The 26,476-nt window shown below is 40.3% G+C and overlaps 1 protein-coding gene across 2 annotated transcripts in view; it reads left to right on the top strand.

The window, feature by feature from the left end:
• Window positions 1-7,127, top strand: part of epas1b (endothelial PAS domain protein 1b) — a 31,539-nt gene extending 24,412 nt beyond the window's left edge. Inside the window, exons 11-16 of one of the 2 annotated variants that reach the window (XM_083539932.1) lie at window positions 95-202; window positions 671-1,140; window positions 1,261-1,363; window positions 1,811-1,913; window positions 2,461-2,588; window positions 3,206-7,127. In XM_083539932.1, coding sequence (XP_083396058.1) covers window positions 95-202; window positions 671-1,140; window positions 1,261-1,363; window positions 1,811-1,913; window positions 2,461-2,588; window positions 3,206-3,358 — 1,065 coding nt within the window. In that variant the 3' untranslated portion in view covers window positions 3,359-7,127. Of the gene's footprint in view, window positions 1-94; window positions 203-670; window positions 1,141-1,260; window positions 1,364-1,810; window positions 1,914-2,460; window positions 2,593-3,205 lie in introns of both variants that reach the window. The other variant, XM_083539931.1, reaches the window with a different exon arrangement.
• Window positions 7,128-26,476: the final 19,349 nt, after the last annotated feature.

The following is a 26,476-nucleotide window of genomic DNA, read 5'->3' on the forward strand; positions in this document are numbered from 1 at the left end:
ATCGAGCCTGCCAAAACACTTTTACTGGGCTTTTCTGTTACCTAGATCAGTACAATTTATCTTTTTTTTCTTTTGTCTTATTCTTATTCTACAGCCCAGCAGCCCAGATGATTACAAAAGCCCAGTGGATGATCTGAAGATGGAGATCACAGAGAAACTGTTTGCCATGGACACCCAGGGGACAAGCGCTTACAGCCAAAAAGTAGATATTAGTTAGAGCTCGTTTAATCATTTTTTACTTGAAAAGTCCGGATATTGAAAATTGCAATCTTATTGGTCCTCTGCGCGTTTGCTTGCACACCTACATAAACACCTACAGTACATAAGCAAGATGATGGTCACTATACTGGAAAATTATGAAATCAGTGTTTAATTTTAGGCAGTTATGAGCATGCTGTGCGAATTTCTGTGGTCGATCATCTCCATATCAGTCAAACTGTCTCCATTTTTGAAAGTTTTTGAAATGACCAAAAACTGTAGCAAATCCTGCTTGCTAGACTATTGTGAATTTTCCAGACTTGTGCGTGACTTATTTGAGTTATACCACTACAGCATACATACTATATTTTGTATCCATTTCATTCATAGTCAATTCATGTTCAGAAAGCATCCAGAAAGCAGTATTTGCATATTTTTGTTAATAGTTTTACCTTTTTCTTCCTTCTTACAGACTGATTTGAGTGATTTGGACCTGGAAACATTGGCCCCCTACATTCCAATGGATGGTGAAGACTTCCAGTTAAATCCCATTTGTCCGGAGGACCCTGTGCCTGAAACTGTTGCTCTGGGCATTAATCAGTACAGCTTCAACAACATCGCCAACTTCTTCCAGCCTCTGACCACACCTCCTGGGGCCCACTTTCAGCCCAGCCCACACTCTGCTAGAGAGAAGCAGACACCCAGTGCTGCCACAATGGAGCCCTGGCCCCCCATATTTTATGCCAACCCCATGCCTCTAGCACACCACATCAATCCACCCATCACACCGCTAGCTTCTATGGGTGGGCATCACCGTCTGCAGTGGCCACCCGACCCGCCAATAAATTATTCTAATACCAAAGGTGGTGTGATAGACACAATGGTGGAAAAACACTCATGCCAAGCTCTGCAAACAAATCACATGTCTCTCCACAACCAAAGGTGATTCTATAAGGTGGTCTGAAAGTGTTGTCTGGACGTATGCTTGGCAACAATTTAAAATTGCATTCGCACTGGTGATGTTTTTGTTGCTGTTAGATTGATAAGTGTGTCCTTTGACAGGTCCATGGAGAAATACAGGCCTTGTAAATCCTACGGAGACATAAGCCCAGCCCAGCTCTCAATACCAACCAACATGAAGCGCTCATTTTCGCAGATGAACATGGTAAGCCGTGGTAACTCTCTGTATACTTTTAAGACACACATGTAAACCTGGACATTCATGCAGTTATCTAATCAGCCAATCATATGGCAATAGCACAATGTAAAAAAAAAATTACACATCAAGAGCTGTAGTTAATATTCACCTCAAACAACACAATACTGAAGTTATCATTGGCTCAGACTCACACAAACTGGCTTAGACAAACTGGACAGCTAAAGATTAGAAAAACATTTCGGTGGGTCTGTTCCAGCGGTGGCTTCTGTTCCAGCGGTGGTCTACAGAACCACATAAGATCCTTCTCAGGTGTAGTGCATCCTACCTTAAAGTTTCATGTGTTGTGAATTTTGGGATGCTTCTTTTCTCAAGCCTGCAGATACTGCACAGACAGGATGTTTTTTGTTTTTTTTTGCTTATTTCTTTAACTATGTGTTGGTGTGCTTTGTATAGGGGGTATCATCTGCTACCAAACCACCAGAGATGTGGAAAAGGATGAAGAATGAAAGCTGTTCCATTTTGAGCAGGATGTCTCATAGCAGCAGTGCCTTAACAGGTAGAGTCCATTAGGCTGAATCCTAACAAACACATCAAGCCTACAGCAGAGACAGGATTCATGAGTGTATTATATACTATACTATATATAATAGAAGATAGTTGATCAAAAATTTGTGGACAATCACACCAATACGTGGGCCTTCTTAAGACTGTTGCCACAAAGTTGTACAGGATTATTGTTCCTGCTTCATAACCATTTTCCTTCAATGGAATAGATGATCATAATTGTATTGGAAGAACTGGATAAAAAGCACAAGGTTAGTTAATTACTTACAAACTTGTCTGTTTAGTGTATGTATAATAGACTACTAAATATGTATTTGTACAGCTACACAATTATTTTTCTCAATGCAGGGTGTGTGCTGATAATGCCACTTTAGTGCTCTTAGGAATACCGTAGATACCATAAAACCATTTCTATTTACAAATCAGAAAATGTGTTATTGCTTCAAACAATGCTTTAGCCCATTTCATTTGAACTGTCATGAAGGAATTGAATTGTTTTTCACAATGCACTTGCAATTATTTATTTTTTTGCTGTGCAGAGGAGCACATAGGGCACCAGCAAAGGAAGACTCAATATCAAGATAATCAAACAGTGCCAGGGAAAAAACACTACCCAGAACAGTGCTGTAATTACAAAGACTACAGCATATTACCCAACACAAAAATGGAAGGTGAGCTCACTCATGAGATGCCATTTGGCATTCAGAATGATATTGTTTCTAATACTTGTAGATCTATATTATAAATAGACAACTTGTGTTCCAGGTCCAAATACACAGAGTACAGTTTGTACTCATTGCAGATTTAGCGCTGACAATGCAGCTTTAACCTTTAACCCTCCGGATGAGTAATATCTTATGTAAGATGTCTGCTCAAGGCTGCTCTTTTTTGCTTTTAGTGCATTTTGTGTGGGTGATACTATTTGTTCATTTATAGTGTCATTGGGGAAATTGCCTTTTTTTGGACTGCAACATACATTTCAGCATGATGTATTGTGGATACAGTGGAGTGGTGCCGGACCTAATGCTGTTAATTAGTTAAAAAAATGTGCTAAAGTTCATGAACAGAATCGTGTGTAAATGATGCGTACCTCGTCTTACTCAAGCCTCCAACAGGCATTTAAGTCTGTAGTTATGTCTGAGGTCTGAATATCGAATGTGTGGTGTTGAATCGTAATTATTTGCATGAAACTCCATTGAAAGCCATTATTGTAAAACAGTGAAGAAATATGTCCAAATTTCTTTACATCCTGCATTTGTAGTAAATGATGATTTGGCATTCGTAGGTGTGGCGAGCCGTCTGCTTGGACCCTCGTTCGAGATGTTCTGTCTGCCCGAGCTGACGCGTTACGACTGCGAAGTGAACGTCCCCCTGCAAGGCAACCTGCACCTGCTTCAGGGCAGCGATCTACTGTGTGCTTTAGACCAGGCCTCCTAGAGTGACCTTTTCTTAGTTACCCAAGTTATACTGTATCACCCACCTGGAGTATCAACCACAGTCCAGATTATATTCATGCAGCGTGTTCAATCATGGTCCTTCATTATCCTACCAGTGCACATCGTTGTATTTTCCTTTCAACATACCCCACTCAGTTCATCACTTCATTAATCACTTCATGAGCACAAAATGTGCACAACAGGGGGACTTAAATGCACATACCCCTACCCTACGTTACCATATATAATGAGAATGTAGCTTTTTTTTTTTTTTTGTCTTTATCTTTATAAATTATATGCAGTTCTATACATAATATAATACAATACACACACACACACACACACATAATACAGTATAATATTTTATTTACAAAAGCTATTTCTTAAAGGTGCAATAGTCAAATTTATTATTGTTTTTTTTTCATACTTGTACAAATAACCTGGAAGATGTAAAATGTAAAACATGATAAAAAATATATATATAAAGGTCGTGGTCATAGCACATGTGTATTAATTGGCTGAGAAAACCCGTTCGGAATACCGGTCTGGAGTGCTTGTTTATGTCTGAATGTCCCCATCGTCAGTCATTTTACAGACACTTACTCTACAGGCAAGCGTAGATCCTGAGGGTGGAGCTTCATGAACATGGGTGCGAATGAAGGGTTGGCTCAAGGAGTTAAAAAAGAAAGAAAGAAAGAAAAAAAAAAACGTAACTGTTAGAGACCTAATGCACCTTTAATGTGCTCCTGTATTTCGCATTGTATGTTTATTTGTTTCTGGCTTTCTGTTTGTGCTCTGCCACATTTTTAGTGCACTTCTCTCTCGGTTGCCCTGTCCTGCTCTCTTGAAGAAAGATGATCTACTGTAAGAATATCATTTGTCCTCAAACTTTCTTTTTGTCTCTTACTCAATTTCCTACCTCTGACACCTTAAGCCTTTACCTGTAATATTTGTGCATGCTTTAGTGCCTTCTTGGTTCTATTCATAAAGTGTTACTGCACTTACTATCCATCTCAAATCTCCCTCTGTTTCTCTCACTCTTTGTTCCATGTGGCGACTACTCTATATAGTTTTTTTTTTTTGTCATTTTAGCTGTATACATGATATTTAAAGGAGGATTTATAAAAGTTTATATGATAAAGTTCTCTATAATGTTAAAGTTGTAGCACTCAAATACTTGGGTACTTTGTCTTGTCTACTCAGTAGATGTGGATCGGAGTGCTGATTTCTAAGCGGTCTGTAGTGCTGGTATATGTTCCTTTCTAGTGGCATTTTTCCCCCTTTGTGATACACAAAAACATATATTTGTTGGCAGGCCAGTGCAAGATTTGTTTTTACTCTAAGAAATAAGTAAAAAAAAAACAAATAAAAAAAAAAAAGAAAAATGATTCAAATGAAAAAAAGTCTGTTTTTGAGATGTAGCAAATTACAAAAAGTTCTATTCAAGGTTTATCACTGACTCATGATACTTGTGTGACATTTTGTGTTATGAAATTGTCTTTAAACCTTCTAATAGTATTTCTGTCACACTAGCCAAAGTTGTCTTTAAAGTCAGATGAACTAGTATATTAATGGATTAATAAATTTTGAGTTAATTACTAAAGTTTTGGGCTAAAGTTGTACTTTTCCTTTTTTTTTTTTTTTTTTTAGTTGTATTTGTTGATCAGTAACGAACTATATCTGCACCCACACACACACACACACACACACAGACACACATCTGGATTTGTGGTTAAATTTGGAGTAGCAGGAGACATCTTTCAGGAGGTCACCCTCAATTGTCACAAAACAATACAAGTCAAATACAAGTTTAACTCGGTGTAAAAATATTCTCCCAAAACAGTGCCCTGTTCATTTAGACCCAGAATAAAGATTATGGACTGGATGCTGCAGATAAGATGTCTGAGCATCTCAGTAAATGCTGATTAGCAGTAGACTATTTTGCATAAGTGGAAATCCGCCTTGGTTCCTATGTATAGGCTTTTAAAAATGTCCTTGGTGAACTTTCAAAGTTTAAAAAAATATAAGATTCCTTCATCCTATCTGATACAGTGTTAGGACATTTTGCAGGGTAGACACAATATCAGGCCAATGGAAGATAAATGAAGAGAGATACCAGTGTTCACTGTAGTAGGATACAGAGATACAGGCTGCTCAGTCTGCCCACTGATGCACATCTCTCCAGTCTGAACATCTGTTTTCCTCCGTCTAGAAAGAATAGATTGATTTAAACGGGGATGATCTCTCTGCACTTCCTGATCCAAGTAAGTTAAATACAGAACACTACTATAATTACATGCACTTATTGTTTTTCTGGAAATACAAAATATACACCATCGTCAAAGATGATGACACCGATGAAGAGACTCGAAGCTGCAGCACGGTGCAGCTTACGTTTGGTTCAATTTACTTGAAATGCAAGTAATGAAGAGATAATAATAATAAAGATAATAATAAAGGCCCTCGTGTCAGAACGAGAAAACGGTGCAGAGGGCATTAATGTGGCTCGTAGAGTTTCCCATTCCCAATTGGCTTAAGCCTTATGAAAAGAAAAGGTGCCCGTCTTCTTGATATATGTGTTCATGCCATAGGCTGTGATCAAATAAGATTTAAATTGTTCCCTTGCTTGGCACTGGGGTGGATCCCTTCAGGGTCCATGATTTGTCTTTAATCTTTAATATCTTTGCAATTGTGAGATCTTTAATATGTAGCTTTCACCTCGAAATGTGGATATCGTCTCCCTAAAATGATTAAATAAATGGATGCCAATTAGATTTATGCTACATCTTTTTTTTTAGATTGAAGATGTATGCAAAAGGTGTACACTTCAGAGAATTATCTCAGTGAAGAGGAAATGTATAGAGTTTCACATTTTTTTCTGAGTGTAAGCTGCTCTGGATTTATCCCAATAAACAGGGTTGAAGCACTTAGATCTAAAATGTTGTTGCATTGTTTACATGTATGGCAGTTGGCAGGGACTCTCATCCAGAGCAACTTAAAATGATACATCTGAGGGTTAATAGCCTTTTCTAAGGGCCCAGGATTGGGAGTTTGGTGGTGCTGGGATTTAAACTTATGACCTTCTGATCTATAGTCCATCCTTTTAATCATTAAGCCACTATTCCCCTCATCAGTAGGTTATTAAATCCACTGGTTCCACTGCTGTAATAAAAACACACAAAGTACCTGAGGTGGAAAAATCACACACAAAACCTTATCAATAAATGCCCTACAAAATCTCAATACTCAACATGAAATTCTTATTGATCAAGTTGCACCCAGTGTTTTTTGTGGATGATATGGGCATAAAAGTATGTGCAAACACTATACATTTGGCCCCCAGTGTTTTAAAAGCTGAACAGGAACATCTTTTATTGCTACAGAGATTGATGCCAAAGTAAAAATCTAGTAAACAGAGTTACTACTATTTCCATCCTATTGTATAATGGTGGGGCCAAATATATATTTTACCACTGTAGAGTCTCTTTATAGATTTTGTCTATTTTCTAAAAGTGTTTCCCAGATTTGAGGCTTTTTTTGTCACACCAAGCAATCTGTATTTTATTGTGCTAAATAAACCAATATTAATGACAATTATTATAATGAATATTATTATTATTATTATTATTATTATTATTATTATTATTATTATTATTATTATTATTATTATTATTGTTGTTGTTGTTGTTGACATTAAGGTATGGGAAATGTTACCTAGAGAAAAGTTGTATCTCTGCACTGATATCATATTAAAACTATATTGATCTTTACTCTCTGTTTCCTGTTATTATTTTCCCTCACTCACGGCCAATATATTCCGTGAAAAGTCTTTCTTTCTAGCATTCATTTTTTTCATCGCTGTTACCTAAATGCCTTCATCAAAACAAAAAGTCTTTGAAGTTTCTTTAGCAAAGCACAGGATATTCGTAGCTGCCACTGTAAAGGGAGCAGCACTTCCTTTCAATCCCTGAATACATTCAATAGTGTTATAGTTTTCGACCTCCGTATAGGCTTACTTGCGTCAAGCATGTTTACTCCTAGCTCAGACGGCTAAAAACAATGCTACTTTTTGCACGCTAAAGCTAAAAACAATAAAACTAAGAAAAAATATAAAAAAAATTTTTTGTTTCAGTGGATTCATTCATATAATTAATGTTTCTTGGTGTTTAACTGACTAGATATGTTTTTACAGGTTTTCAAAGCTATTTGTACAAACAGCACAACACATTGGATTTCTTGCAAAAGCCTGTACTTTTCTCAAAATCCTTAGTTCATCTTTCAAAAGTAAATATTGATGTCAATGTAAATCTCATTGCCAACAGAATAACAAGTCCTTTTGTCATTGTTCACAAACAAGATCGTCAGAATGTTTAGTCATTTTTTTAGTAAGACAGTGCACAGTTTCTGATATACACTATGGTTTGGGTTACACTGAATATGCACAAGGCTGAATTTCTTTTGTCTGGTATCCATGAATTTCAACAACACAAATTGATTTATTTTCCTGTTTTAGAGAATTAGTCAAGTCAAGTCAAGTCAAGTTTATTTGTATAGCGCTTTTCACAACAGACATTGTCTCAAAGCAGCTTTACAGAAAACAACAGTGAAGGTGAATGGTGTGCGTTTGTCCCTGATGAGCAGCCGTGGCGACAGTGGCAAGGAAAAACTCCCTTAGATGATATGAGGAAGAAACCTTGAGAGGAACCAGACTCAAAGGGGAACCCATCCTCATATGGGTGACATCAAAAGTTTGGTCATAAATCTTTCAACAATACAGAACAATTTGTGATCATCATAGATCCAGCATCAGCTTCTCCATGCCAGGGCCTTTAAACACTCGGCATCTACTTCTCCATGATCATCCATAGGTCCATAATCTTCACGAGGTGGGACGTGACTGGAGCTGGCCAAACCTCAGGATGCCTCGGGATGGGGAGAGAAAGAGAAGCAGTGGAGAGGAATTAGCGTAGCTGCTGTTAATGATATTAACAGCACAAGTTGATAATGTGCATGTGATCAGATGTTCTGGAGCACAAGGTTGTGATGTAATGTGCGTGATGTGTGTTATGTGTAGGCTTTGCTAAAAAGATATGTTTTTAATCTACACTTAAACTGGGAGAGTGTATCTGAACCCCGAACACTGTCAGGAAGACTATTCCAGAGTTTAGGAGCTAAATGTGAAAATGCTCTACCGCCTTTAGTGGACTTTGCTATTCTAGGAACTACTAGAAGCCCAGAGTTTTGAGATCTCAGGGAGCGTGACGGATTGTAGCGTGTTAAGAGACTGGATAGATACATGGGAGCCAAACCATTTAGTGCTTTATAAGTGAGTAGCAGTAGTTTGTAGTCTATTCGAAACTTAATAGGAAGCCAATGTAGGGACGATAAGATTGGGGTTATATGATCGTATTTTCTTGACCTAGTAAGAACTCTTGCTGCGGCATTCTGAACTAACTGAAGCTTGTTTATTAATGATGCAGGACATCCACCTAGTAATGCATTACAGTAGTCTATTCTAGAGGTCATAAACGCATGGACGAGCTTCTCTGCATCAGATATAGATAACATATTTCTTAGCTTAGAAATATTTCTAAGGTGAAAGAAGGCTGTTTTTGTAACTTGATTGATGTGATTTTTAAAAGATAAGTTGCTGTCTAAAATAACTCCCAGGTCTTTTACCGTTGAACTAGTAGTTACAGAACAACCGTCTAAATGCAGGCTGAGATGCTGGAGCTTCTGTGTACTATTTTTTGGGCCGATGAGCAAAATCTCCGTTTTATCAGGATTTAATAGCAGAAAGTTATGGGTCATCCAATCTCTTATTTCTTCAACACACTCAGTTATGCGAGCTAATTGAGCTGTATCGCCTGGTTTGGATGAAATATATAGCTGGGTATCATCAGCATAACAATGGAAGCTAATTCCATGCCTTCTAATAATATTTCCTAATGGAAGCATGTATATTGTAAAAAGCAGGGGTCCCAGAACTGACCCTTGTGGCACGCCATAATTTACTAGCATTATCCTGGATAGCTCTCCATTTAAATCTACGAAATGGTAACGATTGGACAGGTAGGATTTAAACCAGCTTAATGCCTGTCCCTGAATACCGATGTAATTCTGTAAGCGATCGAGGAGAAGATCATGATCTATAGTGTCGAACGCAGCACTAAGATCTAGTAAAACTAATAGGGAGATGTAGCCTTGGTCTGAAGCTAAAAGCAGGTCATTAGTGATTTTAACTAGAGCAGTTTCTGTGCTATGATGGGGCCTAAAACCTGACTGAAACTCTTCAAAGATATTGTTCTCCTGCAAGTGGTTACATAACTGGGCAGCGACAATCTTTTCTAAAATCTTAGACATAAATGGGAGATTTGAAATTGGTCTGTAATTCGATAGCGTGTTTGGATCCAGATTAGGTTTTTTAATGAGGGGCTTAATAACTGCTAACTTGAGGGATTTAGGGACATGACCTAACGATAGTGAGGAGTTAATAATATTTAAAAGAGGCTCACCAGCTGTATATAACACTTCCTTCAGTAGTTTAGTGGGAATTGGATCTAACTGACATGTTGTTGATTTAGCTTTCATAATAGCATCATACAGCTCTTCCTGTCCTATACATGTAAAACAGTGTAGTTGTGGGGTTGTAAGTACGATTGTGTCGGGAGATGCTGTCAGAGGTTGAACTGCCACAATTGTTTTTCGAATGTTATCTATTTTTTCAGTGAAGAAATTCATAAAGTCTTCACTACTAAACTGTGATGGAACACATTTTTCAGATCCCTGATTTGTTGTTAATTTAGCGACTGTACTGAAAAGGAACCTGGGATTGTTTTTGTTATTTTCTATGAGTTTGCTCAGGTGTTTAGCTCTAGCAGCTTTTAGCGCCTGTCTGTAGCTAAGCATACTGTCTTTATACGCAATTCTAAATACCTCCAATTTAGTTTTCCTCCATTTTCTCTCCAGATTACGTGTTGTTCTCTTTAGGGCATGCGTATGACTATTATACCAAGGTGCAGGTGCTTGTTCTCGAACCTTTTTTAACCGGATGGGGGCAACAGTGTCTAAAGTGCTAGTGAGGATAAGGTCTATGTTGTTCGCCATCTCATCAAGATGATCAGCATTTATGGGTTTAATGTGAAACTGAGATAAATCAGGCAGGTTATTTATGAATAACTAATTAGTTAATTATTGGTTAATCTGATGCCTTTCTCTTGCCTTCATCAGTGACACTCTACTGAGAAAAACTGTAAGACTATTTAGGTGAAACTGGTATATTATATTTTAATCAAAATGACCAACAACTTGACATCAAACAACTGATAATGTAGGAAACAGCAGACAATTGTACAAAATCAATTACAGTTTTGCTCAGCTGCTTTGGAGCATTTCTTGAATCATCCTTAATATTTGCAAACCAGTAAATGCATTTTCCTTATAGGAACTCGAGCTGCGTTGGAATGCTTTAGGAACGCGCCTGAAATAATGTGTGTAATCCGTCACAAATTGGACACTGGCTGTCACCAAGGGTCATCATGAAAATAAATAAAAAAATAAAAAAAAAAATAAAAAAAACATATATATATATATATATATATATATATATATATATATATATATATATATATATATATATATGTTTTTTTTATTTATTTTTTTATTTTTTAATTTATTTTTTTATTTATTTACATAACTTGGCCAGCTCATGAGCAAAAAGGCCCTTCGTCCAGTAAGCTAGACGAGCGCTCTCTGACACCGGGTTGCAACCTTCATGTCAGGGTCTCCGGTTCTTTCCAGACCTGCACACATTGGGCGGAAAGTACACAGGTATAGAGCAATGCCACGGGTTGAAGAGACGCTTGCGAGCTATCTCACTCCCGGGATCGCCTCCTCCCTCAAGACCCCGACATTACCGTCAAAAACCCTGCGTAATACGTCGAGGCGCTTACGCCTCGGCAGGTCAAGCCGCTGGGTCCCTGCACATCATGGCGGTCCTGTAAGGCATATCAGGCTTGGTGCCTGTTTCCCTCAGGCCCCTTCTCGTTACTTTTACATACCGATCATCCCTTTTCACAGGAAGTTCCTGACATTCGCTTTTGGGGTCAAAGCGTACCAATATTGGGTCGTTCTGATCAGCCTTGCTTTGTCACCCTGAACCTTCAAGAAGTGTGTTGATGCAGCTCTGGCTCACCTGAGACTTTAGGGCATCTGTATCCTTAATTATACCAACCATTGGTTACTATTAGCTCGATCAGAGCAGTTAGCGGTCTGGTATCAAGATGTCGTTCTCATTCACATGAAGGAGCTGGGGTTCCGGGCTAAAAGGGCATTCAGCCCGGAACCCCAGCTCCTTCATGTGAATGACAACGACATCTCGATACCAGACCACTAACTGCTGTGATGTGCTTTCTACATCACAGAGAACCACCTACAGTATCTCAATTCCCTCCACACAATCAAGGTCACATGGTGATACCTACGTGCCTTAGATGCGTGAAGAGATTCTGGGTTCCTACTTCAAAGCCCCATGTTGGGTGCTCCCAGTCGACGCATAGTGCTTTGAGTGAGTCGCCGCTCTGCGCAAGGTCTAAACATTTACATTTACATTTGCGGCATTTAGCAGACGCCCTTATCCAGAGCTACGTACAAAAGTGCTTTGAGTCTCTAGCAATGAATAAATCTACACTGGTACGCAAGATTACCAACTTAATAAAAATATAACTCTTGAATTCTACAAAGCAAACTTGGAAAGTGCTAATATAAGTGTTTTAGATAGAGGTAAGTTAATAAACAAGCTTCAGTTAGTTCAGAATGCCGCAGCAAGAGTTCTTACTAGGTCAAGAAAATACGATCATATAACCCCAATCTTATCGTCCCTACATTGGCTTCCTATTAAGTTTCGAATAGACTACAAACTACTGCTACTCACTTATAAAGCACTAAATGGTTTGGCTCCCATGTATCCAGTCTCTTAACACGCTACAATCCGTCACGCTCCCTGAGTCCTCAAAACTCTGGGCTTCTAGTAGTTCCTAGAATAGCAAAGTCCACTAAAGGCGGTAGAGCATTTTCACATTTAGCTCCTAAACTCTGGAATAGTCTTCCTGACAGTGTTCGGGGTTCAGATACACTCTCCCAGTTTAAGTGCAGATTAAAAACATATCTTTTTAGCAAAGCCTACACATAACACACATCACACACATCACATCACAACCTTGTGCTCCAGAACATCTGATCACATGCACATTATCAACTTGTGCTGTTAATATCATGAACAGCAGCTACGCTAATTCCTCTCCACTGCTTCTCTTTCTCTCCCCATCCCGAGGCTTCCTGAGGTTTGGCCAGCTCCAGTCACGTCCCACCTCGTGAAGATTATGGACCTATGGATGATCATGGAGAAGTAGATGCCGAGTGTTTAAAGGCCCTGGCATGGAGAAGCTGATGCTGGATCTATGATGATCACAAATTGTTCTGTATTGTTGAAAGATTTATGACCAAACTTTTGATGTCACCCATATGAGGATGGGTTCCCCTTTGAGTCTGGTTCCTCTCAAGGTTTCTTCCTCATATCATCTAAGGGAGTTTTTCCTTGCCACTGTCGCCACGGCTGCTCATCAGGGACAAACGCACACCATTCACCTTCACTGTTGTTTTCTGTAAAGCTGCTTTGAGACAATGTCTGTTGTGAAAAGCGCTATACAAATAAACTTGACTTGACTTGACTTGAGGTAAGTCTTCAATCATCGCTTGAAGATAGTTAGGAACTCCGCTGTATGGACATATAGGAGAAGTTCATTCCACCACCTCGGTGCCAGAACAGAGAAGAGCCTTGAAGTATACTTACCTCTCATTCAGAGAGAAGGTGGTGCCAGTCGAGCAGTGCTGGAAGATCTCAGACAGCGTGGTGCAGTGCGAGATGTGATGAGGTCTCTGAGGTAAGATAGTGCTGTCCATTTTTGGCTTTGTAGGCAAGCATTAGTGTTTTGAATCTGATACGAGCAGCTACTGGAAGCCAGTGAAGAGGGCGCAGCAGTGGGGTGGTGTGGGAGAACTTAGGCAGATTGAACACAAGTCATGCAGCTACATTTTGGATTATTTGCAGTGGACAAATAGCATTCAGGGGAAGACCTGCCAGCAAAGAGTTGCAGTAGTCGAGTCTTGAAATGACAAGAGACTGAACAAGCACCTGGGCAGCCTGTGTGGACAGAAATGGTCGAATCCTTCGGATGTTGTAGAGAAGAAATCGACAGGAGCGAGCTACATTAATGACATGTGGAAAAAGGACAGTTCATTGTCCATAGTTACCCCAAGGTTATGAGCAGTGGCTAAAGGGGAGAGCAGAGAGTCATGAAGTGTTATTTGGAGATCTTGACCTGGAGGTGAATCACCTGGGATGACCAGCAGTTCTGTTTTGCTAGGGTTGAGTTTTAGTCGCTGAGCACTCATCCACGAAGATATGTCTGTCAAGCATGCCAAGATCCGAGCGGAAGCAGTGGTATCTGATGGAGGGAAAGAAAAGATTAGTTGAGTGTCATCTGCATAGCAGTGATAAGAAAACCCATGTGAGGATATGACTTCACCAATGGAGTGGGTATAGAGCGAGAAAAGAAGGAACCAATTATCGAGCCTTGTGGGACACCAGTGGTGAGTCTGCACGGGGTAGATGTGGATCCCCTCCATGTTACCTGGTATGAGCGACCTTCCAGGTAGGAAGCAAACCATTCCCATGCTGTTCTGTGGATACCAAGAGATAGGCTCTTGAGGGTTAAAAAAAGAGTCTTGTGGTTGACTGTGTCAAATGCTGCTGAAAGGTCCAGAAAGATAAGTACAGTTGACAGCTTGGCTGACAGCATGCAGTTTCTCAGAAACAGCCAAAAGGGCCGTCTCTGTGGAATGTGACGCTTTGAACCCAGACTTGTTCGGATCATGAAGGTTGTTCTGTGAGAGGTAGACAGACAGCTGGTTAAAAACAGTGCGTTCCAGAGATTAAGAAAGAAAGGAGAGAAGTGATACTGGTCTATAGGAGAGTCCCCATCTGCGATGGCACATCAATTGCCTAGAAATGTTGGCCATGTTACCAAGGTTGTAGAGACCATTCTTCAATCCAGAGCTCTTCCACGAGGAGGTTGTAGGCCGTTCACTGCATGGCTCCTGGCACCAGTTGGAACCAGTCCACTGCCCAGTTAGTTTAGTGCTGGAGTTCCTGCAGGAGCAGTTCACAAAAGGGTTACCATTAAAGTCTACGCGTCTGCAGTTTTGGCGTATCACACCCCCGTGTCCGGGCATTCACTGGGCAGAGACCCACTACTGATGCGTTTTCTCCATGACACCCAGAGGCTTGCCTGGGTTGGACTTTGCTGTAGTGTTGGAGACTCCGTCTAACCCCCCTTTTGAGCCTTTGGCCGAGATCTCGTGAAGGCACTTGTCCGTTTAGACCGAATTCTTTCTGGCTATCTGCTCTCTGAGGATAGCAGGTGATTTACAGGCCCTTTCTGTGGCCCCCTCTTTCCTTGAGTTCACTCCAGGCATGGCCAGTGCCTTTCTGCACCCTAGAGTGGGTTACGTCCCCAAGGTGCCCTCGGCCGTCCCACAAACTGTTAGGCTCCAGGCAGACCAGGAGAGATTCGACTGAATCGGCTATGTCCGCCAGACAAGGCCCTGGAGGAAGTCGGAACAATTGCTTATCTGCTATGGCCCTCCGTAGAGAGGCCTTGCTGCTCATAAGCAGACGCTCAGCAAATGGATTGTTGACGCTATAGCATCTTCTTATGGGTCCTCTGGTATCCCCGCTTCATTCAGCGTCAGAGCTCACTCTACCCAAAGAGTGCTCTGAAGTGTCCCTTCAAGACCTCTGTGATGCTGCATGCTGGTCCACACCACTTAAATTTGCCAGGTTTTGCAACGTTGACCTTTGTGCCACTCCTGGCACCTCTGTCCTTCGACGTAGCTGTGCTCATTCACACTAATCAGGGACTGGTCAGTGTGGTGGTATTGGACTCTCATTCCCAAAGCGTTCCGATGCAGCTTGAGTTTCTAAAAGGAAACATCTCTAGGTTACATATGTAACCTTAGTTCCCTGAGGGAATGAGACGCGCTTCTCTATGCCACACCTTCGGTGTCCCTCCAGCGCTTACTTCTCGGTTACAGAAGCTGAAGCCAGTCACGACATCATGACACCCTGCTAGTGACAGCCTGCCTTAAATTTTGACTGATTAGACTGTATGATATATGATTAGAATGTATTAGAGAAGTGAAGAAAAAAATGCAGGCAGGGTGGAGTGGGTGGAGAAGAGTGGCAGGAATGGTTTGTAATAGAAGATTATCTGCAAGAGTGAAAGGGAAAGTTTATAGGACTGTGGAAAGACCTGCTATGTTGTATGGTTTAGAGACAGTGGCACTGACTAAAAGAAAGGAGGTGAAGCTGGAGGTAGCAGAGCTGAAGAATTTAAGAATTTTATTGGGGGTGATGAGGATGGACAGGACTAGAAATTAGTTTATTAGAGGGACAGCACATGTAGGACCAGTGTTGGGCAATAACGCGTTACTAGTAATAATAACGCAGTTAATTTTGACAGTAACTTATACTGTAACGCATTACTTTTTAAATAAAGTAAGAGAAGACATGCAGGCAATTGGTTTGAAAGAGGCAGATGTAGAGGACAGGGGTGTATGGAGACAGATGATCTGCTGTGGCGACACCTAATGGGAGCAGCCGAAAGACGAAGAACAAGCAGAAGAACATGTCATTCACATTAGAATGAAAAGTCTCTTTGTCATTGTTCACAAATAAAATCATCAAAATGGTTAGTCATGTTTCAGGATTTCTTGATACAAACTCCGGTTAGATTATAGAGATAAAAAATCAACAAAATTTGACTTACTTCAGTTTGGCATCAATGGATTTCACCAGCACAAATTTAATTGATTGCATATGTGATTCAAATTAATTGCAAAAGGCCGGACAGGATTCACATTTTAACTCTACTATACAAGTTTTCGTTTGTTTCTTATTTGTTTAATCCATTTTTAGGATTTATAATTCTTTGTTTACTGTATACAATCATAAAATTGAAGGTTCACAAGATTCACCTTTGACCTCTTTTAGATAAGTAGTTGATTACTAGTTGATCTGATGCTGTTCACTCGCCTTCATTCGTGACCAGTGTTGTGTTAGTTAATAAGAAATAGAAACTAGTTACAGTTACTAGTTACTTCATTTAAAAAGTATCTCAATTACTTTGTTGATTACTTACACCAAAAAGTAATGTGTTACTGTTAAAAGTAACTTTTTTTAAAGAATGTTCTTTAATGTACCCATTAATGCCCTTTTATGGCGTTATGGTCTATACAAACACAAAACTACTTTAAACACAAAGTAATTTTTAAACACTATTTTATTTAAGTCAGACCAGCACAAACTGAATATATGACAATGATTTCAGAAATAATTAACAAAACAAGCTGAATAATATTTTCAGAATCAAAAACTAAAGTGGCTTTTGCATCATAAAAGCTGTTGTGTTAAGCCATTAAAAATCAACAATGTACAACATAACACAAAACATTCGGCTAACAGTGACCGGGTTAGCTTCTAGCTTCATCGAGGCATGTAGTTTAATGGAGGTGCTTCGACAGAATGGAGTTGTTTATCGCAGTAGATATGACCTTCGAACCAGAAAGACACAGCTTACATTTGACTAAAAGGTCTTTATGCTCAACTAAAGTGAAATAATTTGCATATTTTCACTTTGAGAAACTCATCTTGCTCTAGCCTTGACTCCATTACTGCCGCACATACTTGAATAAACGGAAACACACCCACCGTGCGTCTTCTTCGTGTTTACAGTGGTTGGCATCCACCAATCCTACAATGCGTCACTGCTTTAAACAGGTTAGACTGTAGACTTTAATCTCTTGTCACTTGTGCAAATCATAAAAGCAATTTCTTGTTGCTTTGAACAAATTGTGAATGCTTTGGTACATTCATTAAATTGATTTTGTACAATCGTCTGCTGTTTCCTACATTATCAATTGTTTGTCATGTTGATCAAAATATATTATACTGGTTCTTATCCGAATAGTCTTATCCCCAAAACATCTCAGCATCAGTTCATTGCATAGGTCATTAAATGCAAAATGGTTAAACCAGTTGTTACTCTGTCAAGCTTCTCTTCTATTCAAGTTCTTTTTTTTTTTTTTTGTAAATATGTCTTGGTTACACTTATTACAGTACATAAAAAAGCATGTACTAATATGTAAACAAATTTTCTTTTTTTTTTAAGAACTAATTATTAGTTAAGGCATATGCTAATCAAGAACTAACCTTAACTACCCCATGAGTCACATGAATTCATGTGTGAAGAATGGCTACCTTAATTGCGTTAGTGTATGTTTGTTAATGAATGTAATATTTAACACTTTTGGTTGAGCAAAATGTAACTTATTTAATGGGAAAGAATATGAATTAAAAGTGGACTATTTAAAATACATTACAAACACCATTGTTTCCCCTTCAGGAACTTGAGCTGCATCAGCAACGCTTTGTGAAAGTTTCCACGTGAACATGCTCTGAACCACATGTGTAATCTGTCCAATGGAAAGGCAAAGCGTAACTGACGGGGTGACATCACGACCAGGAACCTATAAAAGCACATGCGGTAGAGACAGCGTAAGCTTTTGTTTGTTCAGGAAGTTCTCTGTGTGTGTCTGTCTCAAGAGGACAGGTAAGTACCGGTAAGTAGTAAAATAAAATAAAATAAAAGATTGCAAGCAGGTTATCCTTCTGGCTGTGTGTTCCTCCTTGGCCCCACTTTATCACGGGGAGATACACACAGTTTGTGTGTCGCTTGCTTTGGAGCAGAGCATGCTCTGTTGTTCGCACTGCATCCACATGTCTATGCGGACGCTCTGCTTTCGTAGAGCACTCTCCTCTTGCAGTTCTGGATCTGCTGCGGCGAAGCGCCGACTGAGGTCTTGGGGCTCGCAGATGGATGTGGCAAAAGGATTGGAGGTAAGCTTGTCCCTTTCTCATTCCCCACCTGCCAGATCCAGGGGTTCAGAAGCATGCCTTTTGGTAGTTTCTTTCCCCTCTAAAGAGAGCACTGTGCTCCACCTTTCTTCCTCCTAGTAGGTGGGGGGAGTAGATGTTGACGAACCTGCTGACATGCCCTCACAGCCAGTCCTTCTCAAGGAGCTGCAGAGGCAGTGACTTATGTTGTTGCCAAGCTGGATCTCACTTGGCCAGCTGAAGAGCAGAAACAGCATCCGCAGAGTGTTTTCTGCGACCTGCCCCTCTACCTCTGCGCCAGGGTCTGCCTTTTTCCCGGACCTACTTACCAGATACAGATCCTGGAGCAGCCCATATTCGCCCCATTTCTGTGGTAATGGGATGATCCTCAAGGTCCGTCAAGTCCATAGTATTGCCCACCAAGCCCCTTTAGACCTCCTCGGCTTTGGTGGGCAAGGCTTACATGGCATTGAGTCGAGCCGCTCTCTGCCTGCACACCATGGCTGTGTTGCAGGCTTGTCAGGCTGACCTGCTGTAAAAGCTAGATGTGGGAGTGAGTGTGGCCGATAACAATGTCTTAGAGCTGCGTTGTGCTTCAGACCTGGCTCTCAAAGCAAACAAAGAGACCGCTAGGCGGGTCCATGTCAGCCCTGCTAGCCACTAAAAGGCACCCGTGGCTCTGATAGGGAGAGAGATTTTCTGTTGGATGCCCCTTTTTGGAAGTTTACCTTATTATATGGTGCCTGTCCCTCTTTTGCACGCTCAGGAGCTCGGCTAGTTAACACTGACACATAAGGTGTTTCAGGGCACAGCGATCTCCAGCAAGTGTCTCCCTGATCTCAAACATAGCGGATTTGGAAGGCTCGACGCCTCTCAGTAGGCTGCTAGAGCAGCCTCAGGGCACTGTCCCTGGGACTCTAGGCACACAGGAAGTCAGTCTCTTGAGACTGCTTCCCTTAAGAGACTATCTGGCAGCCTGCAAACACCTGCCAGACATGTCTCAATGGGTCTTGCATACTGTAGAGAGAGGCTACACGATTCAGTTAGGGTCTCGCCAAGAAGACGTGAATACTCTTAAAAAAGCAGGCCATCAAAGTGGTCCCTCGGCTAGACAGAGTCTGAGTTTTACAGCTGGTACTTCATAGTTCCCAAGACGTATGGGGGATTGCATCTTATTTTGGATCTGTGTCAGCTGAACCACTGAGTAATCAGGTTTAGGTTCAGGATGTTTACCTTGAAACAGGTTGTGTCCCAAATAAGGTCAGAGGTATGGTTTGTCATGATAGATCAAAGGACGCCTACATCCACATATCCATCCTTCTCTTACATAAGAGGTTCCTAAGGTTTGCTTTCAGGGCCAAAGCTTACCAATATTGGGTCCTTCCATTTGGCCTTGCACTCTGTGTGGATGTAGCTCTAGCTCCTCTGAGACTCCGGGGCATTCATATATCAATGACTGGTTGATATTAGCTCAATTAGAGCGGTCAATGGTCCAGCATTGAGAGGTCGTTCTCACCCCTATTAAAGAATTGGGGGTAAGACTGAACACCCAGAAAAGTGTACTTTCTCTGGTACAGAGAAACAGCTATCTAGGCATAGTGTGGGATTCAACTGTTATGCGGGCGCAGTTTTCTCCTGCTCATGTCGAATACTCACAGCCGTAAAGAGAGTGAGAGAAGGTCAGTTTTAAAGACTGCTGGGTCTAATGGCAGCTGAGTCTAACGTGGTACCACTTGACCTCCTGCCCATAAGACCCGTTTAGTGGTGGCTCAGGGACAGACGGTTCCCCCAGATAGGACCCTCTCTGCACAATCAAGGTCATGCAGCGATAACGATAACATTAACGACAGACGCATCCCTCGTGGGGTGGGGGACAGTCATGAGTGCCCGCTCCGCCCATGGTCTATGGAAAGGGCCTTATCTTCTATGGCACATCAACTGCCTAGAGATGCTTGCCATGCTTCTGGCTTTGAGACATTTCCTCTCAGACCTTCACTGGCTGTAATTTAGCAGCAGTGTAGCATGTGATCTCCTGCAGGTCCTCCTCAGCTAGTTTAAATATGTTTAAAAGGAGCATCTGGTTTTGTGCTTCAGGATTTCTGACTGGATTCAATGATGTGAAAAATGTAAGTGTGAAAAATCATTTAAACTTTGCTGAAGGCCTAAAAAGGGGTCAGAGTGGACCATGGCCTCATTTAACCTGTGGGAAGGCCGAATGCTAATAGGCACCCAAGCACACACCCCAGACATTTTCCTCCTTGTGTTGTCTGTAGAGTCACTCATTACTGTGATGTCTGCTGGACGTTGGTCTAGCCAAACCACCCCTCCTCTTTGTGTTTTTTTTTATTATTGTCCCCTTTATTGTCCTTGTTCTGTTTGAACTATGACGCATGTCTCACGTCCCATGTCGTTTTTTCCCCCTATGTGTTTATGAAGGTAAGTATGCTGGAGCCATTTGCGAATATGGAAATCCCACATCACACTAGTTTGATGCGTTTACACAAAGACCGAGGAACAAATTTGTTTAAATTCAAAGGTTTTTGATGTGTTATAATTTAATCCTGTTTTTTTTTTCCTTTGTCATTTATAAGAATAATCACAGTTTGTTATTTTTTATTGAAATTAGTATATTGTATAAATACAGTGTATTGGATAACTAGGATATGAAATGTCCCTTGTCCCCCTTAAACCTTATAATGCTATTGTACATGATTTTCCTGTAAGAGTTTAATACCATTTTTTATAACTGTTTTATCTGACTTCTAATTATTTAATCAGATTTTCAGATAATCAGATTCAGATCCAATTTTACCCTATCCTTCCGTACTCCATGGATTTGGTGGTATTTTTTTTAGGCACAGAGTTTGGTGGAAGCTCTTAAACAAGGCCGGTGAGAACAAGCCTCTGCCTAATTCCTATTTATCCTGGCTCTAAATACAGGCTAAAAAGAGAAACTCTGGAAGAGAAATTATTGAAAATAACAAAAACAATTTAACAACAAGGGACTTCTTTTTCCTGCTCGTTTTTCCTCAGGGAATTTTTATACACAGCTACAAGCCCAAACGTGGAGCTGCTCCAGGGCAAACGTGCACATCTCAACCATAACAACCCTTGTGTCTTTGTGAGCCTCTTCCTTCCCATAGTCAGTAGGTTGCGAACGAAAAGCAGACTTCCATTCACTCCCCAACTACAAAGATTTCATTTTTGGATTGGCTGATTCAGATATTTCTGATTCTTACATTGAAAAAGAAAACAAAGCAGGAGGGAAATGGGAGGAACTGCCAGTTCAGAACTGGCGACTTCCTTCAAATTCACATTTCCAAAACAGCGAATGCAAGCTGTAGCACATAATCACACGAAGAGATGGAGTTAGAAAAAAAAAGACAAAAGGACAAATATGTATCTCTTTCTTACCCCAAAAAACTACACACACTTGACCAGTAGTAAAACTGCCTAGAAAAAAATTAGTAAAATGAGTAATGAAACCATGGAAGTATTTTCTATTACATTTACGACATTTGGCAGACATTCTTGTCCAGAGGGACTTACAATTACTTTGTACAGCTGAGAAGTTGAGGGTTAAGTATTTTTTGCTCAAGGGCTCAGCAGTGGCAGCTTTCTGGTGGGATTTGAACTGCACAAGCCTCTGATCAGAAATCTAAACACTGAGCTACCACCTCCCCAATAGTAATCTACATCTCTACATTTTTACAGTAAAAATACAAACAGGATTGAATTTTAAGCATTTTTTAGTATTTCTGGTATAACATAAGAAAACTCAAGTGGATGGACTTAATTGTGATGACTGTGATTATTACTGGTTACTTATTACTTATTTTGGTTATTATTATTTATTATTGTTGGAATATGGCAAAACCAGTCCTGTTTAGATTTGAAGATGTACTGTCAATTGGAATTCCCATTTAAATTTGGATAAGAGTCACTTATCAGAAGGCCAGGGGTTAAGTGGAGCAAGACTCTTAAGCTTATCTGTTCCACTTGGCACCCTATTGTGACTGACCCTGCACTCTGACCCTATCTTTTTAGGAATATGTGAATAGAAACATTTCTAATGTATTGTGAGGGAACCACCGGCCACGCCCCGCCTCGGCACTGAGTACACTCGCAGCGCCTTGCCTTCATACTAATTACCTTCACCTGTCTCCAATCTACAACCCTCCCTTTATCCGATCTGTCCGATCTACGGTTCATTCTGGCGAGCATCCCTGGACTACCTGTGTTTCGGAATATACCTGTTTTCCGGTACATGCTGCTTGATAGCTTCTGTTTGTTTCCCAAGGCTAATAAACGTTCTATTCTGGTTTCCAACACTTGATTAAAGCGTGACATGTACGCTTTAAGATAAAAAATTTTACATTGTGTGTAAATGCAATTACAAATACATGTCTGAATATATCTGTTCTTATTAATCTATTTATACTATTAGGTCATATTTTTTATTGAATTCCTAGGTATATTAATCACACATGTCCTCTGTTCAACCTAAGGATTGATTTTAAAGATAATGAAAATGAAATGAAAGTCATGCATTCATAAACATTTACAGTTATCAGAATCAGAATCATCAGAATCAGAATCAGGTTTATTGGCAAAGTGTGTTGACACACACAAGGAATTTGGTTCCAGCTGTTTGTTACTCTCAAAAGTACAGACATAAATAAAAACCTATACATGACAAAACAGACACAACAAGACAAAAACAGACTATACAAGACAATACAGACAATGTGAGACAGAGAGAGTCGTGCCGAGGCTGCCATCTGCGGCGCCATCATGTGTTATCAGAAGTGTTCTAACCAGTTGCTTTGTGTACTTTGTGTGGATATGTGTGGGAGGACGAAATGAAATGTAGAGGCTATTTTAGCTTAAAATAGGAATTCAGGTTTTAATTATGACAATGAATTTGTTTATTCTTGCAAAGCAGAGTCTCTGACAATTAAACTTACATACACAATCATTTTTCATGTCTGTAAGAACACTCTTTTGACTAATTGTATTAAATACAACAAAAATCTGATAAATCTATATTCTACTAACAATAAAACTAAACAACATATATGTTTAAACTGAGAATACCGTATTTACAATTTTAAGGAAAAAAATAAGGACATGGTTTATGATACGTCAAATGTTTTTAAATGGTCTAGACTGCATGCAGGCCAGTTCAGCATCCAGACTCTTCTACTACAAAGTCATGCTAATGTAGTAGATGCAGTTAGCGTTGTTATGCTCAAATATTTAAAGCTTTCCCAGTTTTAAAACGTGTGTATACCATTCAACATTAATGGAGCCTTTCCGAATGTGTAAGCTGCCCATTTCACAGGCACTAATGCACAAGTTAGATAATAAGTCAGATGATCCCTCTCCTCTTTAGTCCAGAGAATGAGTTTCCAAAAATATATATATATTTTTTATTAGTCTGACCACAGAACAGTTTTTTCACTTTGCCTCAGTACATTTTAAAATAGCTTTGGCCCAGAGTGACTTGGCCAATGCATTGATTTCCATCACAGAATAAACTTTCTTTTGGCTTCTCCCATTAGGGGGCACCACAGCAGATCACCCGTATTCATGATCCGCATGTTCGATTTGGCACATGTTTCACACTGTGCAACCCTCCCCATTTATCCGGGCTTGGGACCGGCACTAAGAGTGCACTGGCTTGTGCAACCCTAATGGCTGGGTTCTGTTCCCTGACCGGGGATCAAACCCAGGCCGCGGCGGTGAGAGCGAGAGAACCCTAACCACTAGACCACCAGGGTACCCGATTTCCATCACAGAATCATGACTGTTTTAAATGCAGTGCCACCTGAGGGCCCGAAGATCACTGGCATCCAACAGGAACATTATTCAGAAATTGTTCCACAATTTGTAAACACAGTCTTTCACAGATTGGTGAAGCTCTGCCCATCTTTAATTCTGAAAGACCTTACTTTTTTTTGGAATTGGGGTTGTAAAAAAATCTAATTCAGCACAGGGCTTTAACTAAGCAGTCTACTTTTTAATTTATAGCTCATTCGGAAGCTGAAAGGACAAATAAACTGTGTAAAACCTCTGGGATCATAATCACACTCAGAAGGTCTCCTGAGGTCTCCTAATGTGGTTCTCCTGGTATTCAGAGCAACAGTGAATGCAATGTGTCAGTAGTTAGAGTTTGTTAATAATTACTTTAATAGCCTTTGCACCACTTCGCATTTGCATAGCCTTATAACTAGTGAGATTAGAAAAATAGCACTGCTTATTTATGATGGAACACAAATTCTCATTATTGAAAAAAGAATTTTATATCCAAAATAATTTATGAGATTTTGTCTCTAAAAATATTTTATGTGTCCCGTTTAAGGCTCAGTGATGTGCGTTTTGTCTGTATGTGGAACTACTTCTGATGCCATGTTCACGTGCGCAGCAATACAAGTGGCCAGATGCTGTACTATGGAATTGCTAATAAGTGTTCCTACTACTGCTTGCCATAGTAATTTTTATCAGAGGGTATCACAACTAGTTTTCTACTTTAAAAACAAGAAGATGGATCACATGCACTCTACTGTTTTACTTCCTGCAGAAATTTGCATCAAGTGAACTTTTCTTAACTTTGTTGCATCATGGGACATGTCCACATCTCCTCACAATAGTTGCTGTGTCTTATGTTGCTGGAGGTTGCAGTTCTCATCATAAATGAATAGTCTCTCATTAGTGTCACTGCATTTTACTGCATGAATGTAGCTTTAGAACCAGTCATTTAATCAGTATAAAATACATTTACATGGATGCCATTTAATAGACACGCTTTTTTAATAAGTAGCTTACATTTTTCTTAATTTATAAAGCTGAGCAGTTGAGGGTTAAGTACCTTGCTCAATTTTAGCAGTAGCCCAAGTCAAAGTCTTATCCACTGATTTCTAATAAAACATTACAAGTTTATATGCTGATTTGCCAGACTGTATCCTGGTCAAGGTCATGGTGGACAAGGAACACTGAATACACTCTGGATGGGATGCCGGTCCATCAGAATGCACGATACACACACATATCCACACACTCATTAAAAGCTAGGCAAAACACAGACCCTGGAGCTGTGAACTGGCACAATATTAACAACTGTAATCAATTTATTTAAAAAGGTTGGCACATGGGTAGGCTTTCTGCCCCACAGGTCTTGGGCTTGTTACTGAGCTTGGGTTACTATCTGTTTTTATTTCTGCTTGTTCTCTTAATTGTTCTGTGGGCTTCCTCCAAGTTCAGTGGATAAGACTTCCATCCACTTGAAGGAGTCTATATAATCAGTGACCAGCTACATTAGCAAACTTCTTGGTGTACATCTGGTGGAGAACTTCACCTAGTCACTTAACACCAGCTCGATCACTTAGAAAGCCCAGCAGCGTCTCTACTTCCTAAAAATGCTAAGGAAAGCCTATCTTCCTTGTCCCATCCTAACCAATTCAATTCAATTAAATTTTATTTGTATAGCGCTTTTAACAATGAACATTGTCTCAAAGCAACTTTACACAGATAATGTGGTGATTAAACGTAAATATGTTCTTTGTAAGTATGTTTGTCCCTGATGAGCAACTGTGGCAAGGAAAAACTTCCCGAGATGGCATAAGGAAGAAACCTTGAGAGGAACCAGACTCAAGAGGGAACCCATCCTCATCTGGGTTGCACCAAATGTCCTTTTGAAGCAGATATACAGTGCTGTGGGGTACAGTGATGACGATCAGAAGCAAACTGCACTCCCGAGTCAGTGCAGCAGAACCAACACCAACTACAGTCCAATCCATCCTCAAAGCACCCGTTCTACTCCGGAATTACATGGAACCACCCAAGGTGTTGATGAGAGACCGTCCCAAGCTGCACAGAAGTGTGAAGATCCACGGAGGGGAGAGGGGCAGGAACAGTGGTCACTGGAGCCTCAGGAGCATGTTTAACTAGACCGAGAGAGAGAGAGAGAGAGAGAGAGAGAGAGAGAGAGAGAGAGAGAGAGAGAGAGAGAGAGAGAGGTGACGGGAAGAGAAGGATATGGATTATTAGGTGTCTCTATTGGTGTATGAAAGTTAATGTCACTGTGCAGTTTGGACTCCGGCAAGA

This window comes from Silurus aristotelis (genome assembly GCF_946808225.1).
Source record: "Silurus aristotelis genome assembly, chromosome: 4".
In the NCBI taxonomy this organism is placed as follows: Eukaryota; Metazoa; Chordata; class Actinopteri; order Siluriformes; family Siluridae; genus Silurus; species Silurus aristotelis.